The sequence below is a fragment of the Manis pentadactyla genome, chromosome 12 (assembly GCF_030020395.1).
Source record: "Manis pentadactyla isolate mManPen7 chromosome 12, mManPen7.hap1, whole genome shotgun sequence".
NCBI classification, from domain to species: Eukaryota; Metazoa; Chordata; class Mammalia; order Pholidota; family Manidae; genus Manis; species Manis pentadactyla.
In genome coordinates this window covers 54740468-54754002 of record NC_080030.1, presented here as the reverse complement: position 1 = coordinate 54754002, position 13535 = coordinate 54740468, and the positions used below count along the sequence as shown (strand labels likewise).

Sequence of the window (13535 nt, the reverse complement as noted above, 5' to 3'; positions counted from 1 at the left end):
ATTTCTCCATCCATATTCATGAGCTAAACTTTCAAACCAGGTTGAAATGATCACTTATCTCTGGACAACACTCTTATTAATAGTGCTGTCCCTCATTGGACAAGGTAGTGAGATTAGGGAGATTAAAAACAGAGCAAAACAAAAACGAAGTAAAAAAGCTATGACTGGAAGGGCAAAGAAGTTATATTCTAGGGCTTATATCCCAGTGGAGGCAGACAGACAGTAAGCAAATAAGTAAAATATATACATGCTTAGATGTTGAAAGTGATATGGAGAAAAAAGTTTGGGGGAACTGCAAATTTGATTAAGGGAGTCACAGGGGGCCTCACTAAAAAGATGGTATTTAAACACCTGCAGGAGGACAGGGAATGAATTATGTGCATATTGCAAGAGAATTATTCCAGGTGCAGCTCATAGCAACAGAAGTTCCGCTAAGCTAGAAAATTTATGTTTTTCACTTCAATATACCCAGCATCCCTGGCCTAATAGTACCCAAACATTAAATATTAGTTGAATAAATATATGAATCAGAACAACATGAAATAGCTAGAGAAAAAAAATGGGGGGAAGTCAGTTAGTTTTACTTTAAACTATCTAGAGCCAATATTTATACTGTTACTTAAATTTCATATGCTCTGCTTCTTGTAATGCTTTTTGAGGAGAAATTAGTAAACAATATCTATTCTAAGTTCACAGAGACAGAATTACTCGTAATGGACTCCAAGGTTAACAAATGATCAATGCCAAAAAATTTGCTTAAAAGATGTTAGAATCTGCTCCAACACTTACATTTTACCCTCTGGCTAGGTGTCAAATGGATATTAAACACAGCATTCATGTATCTCATGTCTGTAAGGAAGTAGAATAGCCCTTCCCTATATGAAAGACGGAGCTGGGCCCAGCTGTGAAACTCCAGAAAATCCACCACCCATATCTAAAACATAGGGATTGCTCTCAACTTAGCATCACCACCAATTGAAGAATTTTACCCTGGATCTTTGCTATCCTGTGCATAATAAAGACATGCTTAAATAGCTGGTAAGGCAGAAAGAAAAATAGCTTGTTAGCTTTCTGTTCCATCTTTCTAGATTCTCTCTGTTCCCTTCCCTCCTCAAGCTAAATTATCACAATGCATTTTAAAAATAAGATAAATGACATTCTATAAAGTAACTTGCATTAGCAATTATGGCAGGGCCATACCATATAAAGTATAACTATTGCGTTAATTTGCCACTAAATGTGACAATACACAGTAAAGTGTTTAGAGCATTGCTTGGTCTATTAGTTGGCACTCAATAAACATTAACATTTCATTCAAGACTGTAAAGTAAGGGAACTCAGCAAGTATTTATTACATGTCTGTTTCATATTTAGCCCTGCGCCATGCATTGGGATACAAAGACTTAGAAAAGCATGGTCATATCCTTTAAAAACTTAAAATATATGCGAGTTGTGTAAAAATCCAACTAGAAAAAGTTCAGTGGAGTATAAAGCAACACTAAAATGTAAACTAAAATATGACATTATGCAAGACAGAATATATAGTGAGAGAATGATAGAATTTCCAAAAGGCGAAAGGTAATGGAGACTAGGAGAGCTTCAAAAAGGACTGGCGTTAACTATGACAGGGCCAGAGGAGGGAAGTGCATCTGTGAGAGTTTTGGTGATTAAGACATAAGTTCATTAAAGCCTAGACTAGAATGAGAGCAGAGGCAGCAAATGGAAAGGCATGGATCTGAGACTTATTTTGAAGGTAGAGTCAGCTAGTCTTGTAACTAAATGGGCTTTGGGAGAGAGAGAATGTACCGACTTCCACCTACGTACTGGGCTAGAGAGAATGAAAGCTCCAGCTGGGGGACTAGGCTGAGCCCGGACAGACCACTGGCAGCTACAAGTGGCCCGATAAGCCAGGGTGGAGACTAGTCAGTGCCCAGCCCTGGGCCACCAATGAGGACAAAATGTTTTATTCCATGAAAGAACCAAAAGCTAAGACTAGAAGTCAGAAAAGTACCAGTGCCTGTAGCAGTATAAGTATCAAACATAGTCGAAATAAGTAATTTCTTAGGGCCAGAAAAATGTTGTTGTAATTGACTCAGACACAGAAATTATCCAGAGAAGTCAGTTTTGGAGTGGAAGTGGATGAACAAGTTAGTTGTAGAGAAGTTGAGTTTCAGATAATAGGGAAACATCTACCTCCTTATGAGTGGCTGAAAATGGAGAACCTGTATCATCACAAAGAAGAGTCGAAACCCTAAGAGCAAGTGAGATTTGCACCCCCTCAGAAAAAGACAAAATTAAAGCTTAGAAGAGAGACGGTGAAAAATATGTGGAAGTCAAGACAGTGAAGTTTGAAGCAATGGCCTGAATAGAACCAGATGACATAGAGTAGCTGAGGAAATTCCTTCACACAGTAAGCTCTTAAGGCAGAAAAACAAAGCTTCCAGGGGACATATGCTGCACCAAATGGACAGAACAGTTCCGTAGTTCCAGAATCATGCCTGAATTTACGTGATAAATTGAAGGACCATGGAGAAAGTGCAGGCCACATGACATAACCCTACCCATAAAAGCATTAAAGCGTGACTCAGATTTAACCCAAAGAAAGTTATTAATAGGTCATCCCTGTTTGCAGAGCAAACATGACCCGCCTCCAAACACAAAAGACCTTTATTCTCCCTCCACCTTGTTTTAAAAATGTGGATTAAAAAAAAAAAACTTTAACGATTTTCAATGTTAATTTCACCCTATATCCAACAGTGAAAATCAATCTCAACGGTCTATCATTTTAAACTTTGCTTTATTGGAATTCATGCAATGTATTCCAATTTTTTTTCTTAACTTGAAACGCTTTCAAGTTTGAAAGCTTGGTATTACCAAATGTGTTTTGTTTCCAAAAAAAGTAAAGTACAAAGATCTGTTGTTAAGTGACAGTATCCTCCCCTCCCCTTTTAAAAAATACTCCACTGCTGTAAGTTTATGGGTAGCTGGGCAGGTGTGCTCTTTGGTTTTCTTTTAGTACTAAAGATTGTTTTAGATGTCACTCTTATGTACTCTAAGGCACAGCTAAAATTAATGCTAGACTTTAGGTGACTTTTATAAATGTATGTATATTTGCATGTATGTGTTTTTATGAAGATTGAGACAGTCTCTCAGGATTTACTTTCTACTGTGAAGGCTTAAATGGAAAAATAGGCAAAAAGACACTACTTTGAAATGTAAAAAGAAAATGCAATTCATGCAAATAAAAAATAAAAATTAGAATTGAACTATTTGTGTTTCATTAAAATTATGATTTCCAAACCAGTAAAAAAAAAAAGAGATCAGAATTAAGGAAAACCATGCTACTTAACATGGCAGAGGTAAGAAGAAAAACTGTATTATATGCTGGCTCACCAAAGTTGTGATAGAAGGATAATACAATAATCTGAAAATTACTTTGACCCATATAATAATCTGAGGTGCACTCTCAGCAAATGCCTTCTTCCTTCCTGTGCTTGCATCACTGCTCTACAGTCTCTGCCTCTTCCATACCCCTGCATGATCCTCTATATCCTCTAAGTAGAAGCTCAGGCAGCATGTGACACCTCCAGGCTGGGTCAGAAGTGTCTACGGGTTTGGTTCTCATCACCCCTTGTGCACACCCTTCTAACACCACCCTGTGTTGCAAATGCTCTGTTTATTTGCCTCCCCACTAGACTGCAGCTAGCCTTTGAGGGCTGGGTCTCAATTTGTATTCATCTTTTTAACACAGTACCTGGCAAATACAATTTCTAAATATATATAAATTAATGAGTCATGTTCTGTACCACTGATATGAATTGAAGTATGGGGCTACATCTTAAGAAAAAAATCTAGCCACTCAACATACAAAGCTAGGCAACTTGTAGGAGAATCTGCAGGCTCAAATCTATGGGTCTTACAACTTTATAGCATAAGAAGGGAAATAATTTTTGTTTGATTAGCATATTCATACTTTTCAGAAAAAAAAAACAATATTGCTTGGCTTTGAAAGACAAAGACCTCAAATGGAAAGTATGTGCTAATACGTGAAAGCTAATTCACAATGGGATTTAAAGCATAAATGGATAGGCTCCTGAAGCTTTAGAGCTATTTCTACTCAAGCAGATATGAATCTGGTGGAATTCTATGGAGATATTTAATAGTGTAAGACCTGACCCAGCTGGGATGGGTGGAGAAGGGAGGGGAGGGGACACAGTGCTAATCCTTGGATCAGTCCAAAAGCAGGGTGCAAACACCAGCCATCGCACAGCAGCAGTAAGGCTTCTTCTTTCTGCTTATCTGGAGCCTTTTCCTGCTTCAGTAGCTCTGCCTTTTCCCTCTTTCTCAGTTCGGACCCACTGGTCAAACCAATCTGAACTAGGGAGCAGTGGGCATAGTTCACAGGAGGAAGATCTCCAGAATACAGGACTGTAGTGCTCCAGGGGACACTGAGCCCTGATGGCACAGCCAGCCTTGCTCTCCAGGAACCCCCCAGACTGCAGGAATCCTGTCAGGGACAGGGAGCTTCAAGCCTGGGTGGAAACACGAGGCACAGAAAAACAGCAGCACTTGTTCACTTCCAGCAAGTCTATGAAATCTGTGTTGAAAATACCTTGGCTGCAGAGGAATGACCTCCTATGACCATTATGGCCAAGGAGAGAAAAAGGCTTGTGTTGAAAGAATGTAAATAATGTCAACAGACTTTTGAACACCAGCTTCCAGTGAATTTCACAAATTCGGTTTCTTGAGTAAGAACAGAAAAGACTCGGTATAGGGCCTGGGTTCCCCAACTGAAACATTAACTCTTACAAAATGCAGCAGAACCATAGCTCCTTAGACAAGTGAAGGGTTATCCACTGGAAAGACTGTGGTATCCTAAGTCAGCCCTAGTTTTAAACTACCTAGATACTCTGGAAATACTGAGACACACTGACCAGACATTTCATCTCTCCAGTGTACATAAGAAGAGTATACTGTTTAAGCAACTTTGCATAAATGGACATCAAGGTTAAGGAGGAGCTGGCATCAGCATCCTTGCTCAATGTTCCAGAAGACATTCTGGGTGCTCTCATCTTGGATTCTTGATAAGGTAGCTCTGACCCAGCCCTCCAGGTGTGTTTATGGCAGATACTGTAGTCGTTAACCTTTCACAGGGGCCTTAGGGGACAACAAAAAAAAAAAGCAAGACTCTGCAACACTAGGTCTTGTGATTTTACTGGCAGTGTACTAGAAACTTCTGTCTCTAAGTCCCACAGCAGCATTACTTTAACAAGGAAAGCAGTAAGTGCCTTAGCAGTGTGCAATCTTATAACTGTTCACATAAAAAAGGACTATAAGCTTACCATCCTTGTTTGTATTAAGTTGCAAAATGTAAGCTGAGCCATCCTGCCTCTCCTATGCATATTATCTCCAGTGCCCCATTAAACTGGGATTACAATTTAAGAAGGGAAAACGATCTTAATCCTGGCTTGTACTTTGTTGTTGCTTAGAATTTAGTCCTATGCTTATATATTAAAGTCTGTTTTACAATCCATCTGCAAAACTCATAAAGGATGCTAATGGGCATGGTTATTATAGTGATGTCCATGTGCTCAATGCTAAGTGTCTATTATCCAAGAGGTGAAAAACAACATTTCAACAACAGTGTCCCTGAGTGAAAGAAGGGCAAGAGATACCTAGCTGCTTTTCCCGCTCTTCACGTCGCTCCCGGGCCAGCCGCTGCCTATCATCAACCCGTAGCATAGGAGGAAGGTCTGAAAATGAAATAAAAAACATAAGAGGAAGAGATTTTTTAAGTAATGGCACATATTGATAAATACCTTTTTTGTCCAGTAAATTTGATGAATGAAAACATTATTATATCTTATAATTAATACATATGACTATAACTTCAGAGATATGCTTTATTACATTTTTTTCTGATAATTTCCTAGCATTTTTCTTCTATTGAGAAACATTAGAGTAGATCCCAACAGTTCTCTTCAGAAATAAAAACAAAAACATACTTTTTTTCTTTGCATCTATGTGAATTGATGGATATTATTAAACTTGCGGTAATCATTTCACAATATATGCATGCCAAATTTTTATGCTGTATACTTTAAACTTATGCATTGCTGTATGCATGTCTTAGTAAGACTGGGAAAGCAATCTTAAAAATAAACTAAAAGACATAGCCAAAAACACAAAAAACATTATGTAAAAGCATAACATTAATTGTAGCCTTTTGGTTATTTTCATCAAACAATAAATATGATTGCTTTGTGTTCCTAGGTTACTGAACTTCTATGATTTTTGTGCTTTGAAAAAGTCTACTCCAGAGCAAACAAGATAAAGAGATAAAAGGTATCCAAATTGGCAAGGAAGAAGTTAAACTGTCATTATTTGCAGATGACATGCTGTTACACATAGAAAAACCTAAAGACTCAACTAAAATACTGTTAGAATAACTGAACTTAGCAAAGTTGCAGGAAACAAAATTAATCCACAGAATTCTGATAGTATGTTGATACACTAACAATGAACTAGCAGAAAGAAAAATCAGGAAAACAATTCCATTTGCAATTGCATCAAAAAGAATAAAATACCTAGGAATAAACTTAACCAAAGAGGCAAAAGACTTGTACTCTGAAAACTATAAGACACTCATGAAAGAAATTAAAGAAGACACAATTAATGGAAATCTATCCCATGCTCATGGATAGGAAGAATTAATATTGTCCAAATGGTCATCCTGCCCAAAGCAATTTACAGATACAATGCAATCTCTAATCAAAATACCCATGGCATGTTTCAATGAACTAGAGCAAATAATACTAAAATTCATATGAAACTACAAAAGACCCTGAATAGCCAATCAACCTGAAAAAGAACAACAAAGCTGGGGGGAATTATGTTCCCTGACTTCAAGCTCCACTACAAAGCTACAGTAATCAAAACAGTATGGTACTAGCACAAGAACAGACCCAAAGATCAATGGAACAGAATAGGGAGCCCAGATATAAACCCATCCATATATGGTCAATTAATAAACAATAAAGGAGCCATGAATATACAATGGGGAAAGGCAGCCTCTTCAACAATTGGTGTTGGGAAAACAGGACAGCTACATGCAAGAGAATGAAAACTGGATTACTGCCAAACTCCATATACAAAAGTAAACTCAAAATGGATCAAAGACCTGGAACCAAAAACCTCTTGGAAGAAAACATAGGCAAAAATCTCTTGAACATAAGTATAAGCAATTTTTTCCTCAACACATCTCCGTGGGCAAGGGAAACAATATCAAAACTGAACAAGTGGGACTATATCAAACTAAAAGCTTCTGTACAGCAAAGGACACTATAAGCAGGGAAAAAAAGCAACCTAAAATATGGGAGAATATATACATAAATGACTCATCTGATAAAGAGCTAACCATCCAAAATATATAAAGAATTCATACACCTCAATACCCAAAAAACAAATAACCTGATTAAAAAATGGGGGGGAGGATCTGAATAGACACTTCTCCAAAGAAGAAATACAGATGGACAAGAGACACATGAAAAAATGCTCCACATCACTAATCATAGGGAAACACAAATAAAAAACCACAATGGGTATCACCTCACACCAGTTAGAATGGCCACTATCCAAAAGGCAAGAGATAACAAATGTTGGGAAGGATGTGGAAAAAATGAACCCTTCTACACTGCTGGTGGCAATGTCAACTGATGCAGCCACTGTGGAAAGCAGTATGGAGGGAGGTCCCTCAAAAAAAACTAAAAGTAGAAATACTATTCAATCCAGTAATTCCAAATCCAGGAATTTATCCAGAGAAAACAAAATCCCTGATCTGAAAAGACATACGCACCCCTATGTTTATCACATTATTTACAATAGCCAAGATATGGAAGCAACTTAAGTGTCCTTCAATAGATGAATGGATAAAGAAGATGTGGTACATATACACAATGGAATATTATTCAGCCATAAAAAGAAAAGAAATCCTGCCATTGGCAACAAGATGCATGGACCTAGAGGGTATTATGCTTAATGAAATAAGCCAGGTGGAGAGAGACAAATACCGTATGATTTCATTTACTTGTGGAATATAAAAACAAAACAAAATGAACAGAAAAGCAGTAGACCCAGAAGCGCTTAGAAGTGACTGGTAGTTATGATGGTGGGTAGTTACCATGGGTGGATGGGTGGGGAGGGTGAAGGGGGTAAAGGGGAACAAAAATCTCAATCATAATATAAGTTGGTCACAGGGATGGAAGTGCAGCATAGAGAATATAGACAATTATTCTGTACCACCTTCTGTGTTGACAGATAGTAACTGCACTAGTGGGGGTGAGGATTTAATAATATGGGAAACGAACCATGTACTGTATACTTGAAACCAATAGAAGAGTTTATATCAACAATACTTCAATTTAAAAAAAAGGAAAAAAAAAAGGTCTACTCCTTAACAAGAGAACCGTAAATGAATTTGTACTGAATAGATGTTCACCAGTTAGATATGAGGAGCCTGGCTTTGGAGTTAGACAGCATGAGTTCAGATCTTGTTCTGTCACTCAGTCACTCTATAAATCTGGCTGAGTTCTGTATCTACTTCCTGTATCTCAAGCTGTGTATGACATGGGTTTTCCTGTTTTTGTTTTTTTTATTACCTATGAAATGAGGATAAAAATAAAACCTACCTCACATTATTGTAAGGATTAACTATTAGCTATAACAGCATCAGTACAGTGCCTAGCCCATAAGTCTCAGTGAATTGATTCACACACTGAACACATCCTGAGAATCTACTAAGCACAGGCACCCCTCTATGTGCTGACAACAAAAAGAGACAAAAATCTCTTTCCTTGTGGTGTTTACATTCTACTCAGGGAAAATTTCATAAACAGGATAAATAAGTAGGATAAAATACACAGAATGAAAAAAAAAGGGGAAATATATTAAATGTTAGACTGAGATAAATGCTAAGGAGACAACAAAGCACTAAAGGGTACTGTGAAAAGGCAGGAAGGGGATGTTTAACATTTTAGACAGGGGCCAAGGGAGGCCTGACTGTGAAGGTAACTGTTATACGTAAAAACCTGATGGAAGTGACTGAGCTAGCTGTGCAGATAGCAGGAGATGGAAAGCAAGCACACAGGGCTTGAGGTGGCAAGCGCCTCATGTGTTCAAGAAACAATAGGGAGACCCAAGCCACTGGAACAGACTGAGATCTGTAAGTGATGGGGAGAGACTAAGGGCCATGCATGGGGCTCATTGGTCATGGTGAGGAATTTGGAATTATACTCTGAATAAAACTGGGCAAGGGTTGGGGGATGCTTCCAGCAGAGGGCTACACTAACAGGCTCACTGTGCTATGATATAAAAAGCCAAATAATAATAATAATGATGATGATTACTTAACATCAGGTTTATTTTCTCTTCTACTAAGCAGACATCACATTACGTTAAAAACAGAAACTTACTGGAATAATACTTTACAGATAACAGGGTAGTACTTCATGAACAAATTTAAAGGCCTTGCATCCTAAATGCCTCTTAAACTCACAGAATTTGTACATTTAGGGGAAATAAAAACTCTATAAAAGCCCATTAGGAGCCTGTATAAACCTGGCAGTGTACACCATGAGCAAGACCAGGGGATGATATTTTATGCTTTTCCTTTGCTTTAAGTATGGTTTTTAAAAGCTGGCAAAATGGACCCCTTACTAGCTTGCACACATTATAATTATTTTTTTCAGATTTACTAATCATTTATGAGGTTTCAAATATTTTTTGTGTTTAGGAAAACATGGCTCCTGGTCCCAAAAGGCTCTACTTCTGAGATCAGAACAAGGGCAGTGGACTCCCCATCTCAGGCATTTTGTTAAAGGCCACACCTATGGGCATTTTGCTCTCATATGTTTTTAGTGAAAAGAAATGACATCCATAGCAAATGGTATTTTGAAGAATGATCTGAGAACAAAAGTCAAAATTAAGTTAGAAGAAAACTTCAACAATTACTTATCTACTTAAATAATATTCCTTAAATAATGAGGTTTACTCACTCATAAAAATTTATTTTAACTATAAAACTTGAAAATCAACTTTACAAAAGCCATATAAGCCCACCATGGAGAGTTTATAAAATAGAATTGGATTAAATGTTTAATTGAACTTTAAGTTTCATCGACAAATTCTGTTAACAGACAATACACTAATATGAAGGATGTGATGGTTCTAGCTTACTTTCAGGTACATGTCAAATGTCATGCAAAATTTTTTAGAAATATTTTGAAAAGAAGGTTTTAATAACATGCAGGTCACACATGCTTACCTTCACTTACCCTCTTTCACCCAAAGCAACCCAGAAAGCCCCAAATCAGTAACTGGTGTTGCTGCAGCAATGAGGCAATACCTACTTAGGCAATGTAACGTTTGCCTTGTAGATGCATAGCTGGAAAACAGCAGTCCAAGAGGTGGCAGTTTCCTCCTCATTTGTATGCTATCATTTCATAGGAAAAGTCTGCTTGCTTGTGTTCACATGAAAAAACCACATTCTGCCTGATGACACAGTATATATGAACCAAGATGTATATACTGTCACCCAGATATACCCCTCACTATAAATAAGACCAACGGTTAAGAATGCAGTGGTTCCCACTCTCTGTCTTTGAGATCAGTGCTAACAGGATCATCACTATTCATTTGGAATTAGATTTGAGGAAGTAAAGTAGTATTGTAACATTTCTGAAGTATAAGATACATGGTGATTGTGATATGCTAGATGATTTTGGCTGGTTTAGGAACTTGGCACTAGAAAATATTGAGTTGTAGAGTGAAAAAGGTATTCAGCTTATAGTGTTTCCACCTTACTGATTACTTCAATTAAGAAAGTCACTTTGCTAGAATGTCAGTAATACTGTGTCTGGCAGATTAAAGATGGCTGTGAATTCTGGCGGGAGGAGCAGAGCCTTGTCTGCTCGATGCTGTCTTCCCAATGTCTAGGACTACGCCTGGCAGAAAGGAGGATGTTCAATAAGTACTTGCTGAATGAATGAGCAAACGACCTTAGCTAATTTCTAAAGTCTTAAAACTTCCATTAACTTCGCCAATGAGGCAAACTAATAGCAATCTTGTACTTGGTAGTAGACTTTTAAAAATATAAGTGCCAGCAGTCACAATTTTAAGTTTTGATAACTGAAAACTTGTCATTTTATTTTGAAAGATAGTTTTCCAAAAAGGAAAAAATACAGTTGAGCAGTTCCAAGGAAATTGTGAATTTTCTCTAATTCTTTGTCTCCCTCTCAGTTTTACCCTCACACCACTATTCCCTGGAACAAAATCAAGGTACAGAAAATGATATTACATTATGAACATTCCACAGTTGTTTCCCAACAAATGTAACACTGTTAGAATAAAATGAAGTTACTGATTCTTAGAAGGAGAAGTTTTAAGACAATAGAATTTTGGTGTGAGAAACTTGCAGCAGCTCTCTGCCTTCCCTCTACCTGTGATGATGGAAGGGTGGGGTGACCACCCAAGCCGCCGCAGGTTTACGAGGGAAAGGGACAGCTATTAATATTCTGTCTTCCATGGCGTGCACACACCTAGACTGTCTTGTATAAACTGGAACTAGAGAATGACTATTAAAGATGAAGAGAATCGACTCACACTGACAAGTCTTTTTCAAGAACTCACTAGGCCTTGACTTCTATCTGAAAGACTACCACTTATAGAATAAATAACTTCTGTTCAGGCATGGCATTTTACAAACCCTTTCACATATATTATTATCTTATTCTTCACAATAATCCTGAGTGAGCCAAGCATTTATTCACTCAATGAAGAGTTATTAAGCCTAGGTCTCAAACAAGAAAAACCAAGGGAAATACATGTGACTAAGGAAATTGGCACAGTTAAGGGTCAGAACTAGGGCTTAAAACCAGGTCTCTAACTCAATCCTGTGTCCTTTCCCACCCCAGGGCACCTAGGGAGTCATTAGAATGGCTTGATGTAGCAGCCAGAGGAGAGCTGGAAGATTTTAAGCCATACCATCTTCTGTGAGAGGAAAGTATTTATAAACAATAAGGCAGAGTGAAGTTTTAGTGACTCTTTCAAAGACGTGAGGTGGAGAGTAGTAGAGGGATATCAATTAAAAGACATTTTTTAATGAACTTGAGTGTCTGCTTTTTGCAGGTACACATAGCTCATGAAGATAATCCAGTTTTTTTCTTCTAATTAGGTGAAACTCAGTCATTTGAAGGTAACTGATGGAGTTCTGAAGAACCATCTCCCACTTCTGTAGATACGGAGAGGTCTGTCACCTTACAGCCTCTTTCCACGTGTGTTCAAGTATTCATAGCTGAGCATACCAGTCCTCCTGAATTACGGAGATGTAGCATGCCCATATTTACATAACATCATGAGGACCTTCCATATGTGTTTTAAAAAATAAAATATTAACAATTTCAATATGGATAGAACCTTTCTAAATCAAAGATATATGCTAGAGCCTTCTAATGAATTTCAGGTATAAGAAGGTAGAGGAGGGAAGGAAATTTAATTACTATAATTTGCTGGGTTAAAAAGGACCCTGAGAAATCATTTGATTGGGGCAACATTTGAAATACTCCCAAATTTAGCATGTACTTCCCCCTGCTCCCTTTCTAAGTTCTAGAGAATGAAAATTAAACTGTCCTGGACAGACATCCACATGACTCATGGCCCATTAAATCTAAAGGTTTTACTCAAGTCTAGCCCTCCAATGGGGAACCTCTTGTATCATCCTTCCAAGACATTCAGGAATATAACATGATGGTTTTAAAAATAAGAGTCTTTTATGTACCTTTGCCTCTCCGTATGTATAAAAAAGCAGACACAGGATGCTCAAAAGACACAATTTAAAATGAAATGTCTCATTTAACTTGACTTTAGCAAGTAAATCAAATAGCTTTATAAAGAGATGGCCAATTGGAATAGAAAAGATTTTTTGCCCTCTGTTCTCAAATACATTCTGCAACTCTCTCTTATCACACTGGAAATTCTGTGTTAAGAATTACCTATTCAAGTATTGGTTTATCCCACCACACTGTCAACTAGAGGGTAGGGAGTATATCTTTAGTAATACATCCCTAGTACCTACATACACAGCACCAACACTAGATAAATAGGAATGAGTTATCAGGATATAAAAGTATACACTGAACAGTAAAGAATGGCAGAAATTAAAAGCGATGGCTCATGGGGAAAATAAGGGAAAAATAGTACACATCATTTAGCCATGTTCAATTCTTGTGGTAAACAAATGGAGCTTTCACGCTAAAGAACTTCACTTCCACCAAGAAGAAGCTCACTTGAGTGTAGGAACAAAATTCCATTAGAATAGGCCCTATGAGGACATGGGCTTCACAGTTTCATTTTTTTAATGTTTTGCTTAAATAGTCTCTCACAGTCCCAGGCATAGAACAACTACTCAATAAATATTAGATTTATTTACTGGCTGGGTGGTGTGTGCACAAATGAATAAATCTGAAGACAAACTGACTAAG

The 13535-nt window shown here is 37.5% G+C and overlaps 1 protein-coding gene across 7 annotated transcripts in view; it reads right to left on the bottom strand.

Annotated features, from left to right (window-relative positions):
* MAP7 (microtubule associated protein 7) overlaps nucleotides 1-13535 on the bottom strand; it is a 172103-nt gene that overhangs the window by 48191 nt on the left and 110377 nt on the right. For all 7 annotated transcript variants that reach the window (XM_036903704.2, XM_057489161.1, XM_036903706.2 and 4 more), the window contains exon 3: nucleotides 5676-5753. In XM_036903704.2, the coding sequence (XP_036759599.2) occupies nucleotides 5676-5753 (78 nt within the window). The remainder of the gene's footprint in view (nucleotides 1-5675; nucleotides 5754-13535) is intronic.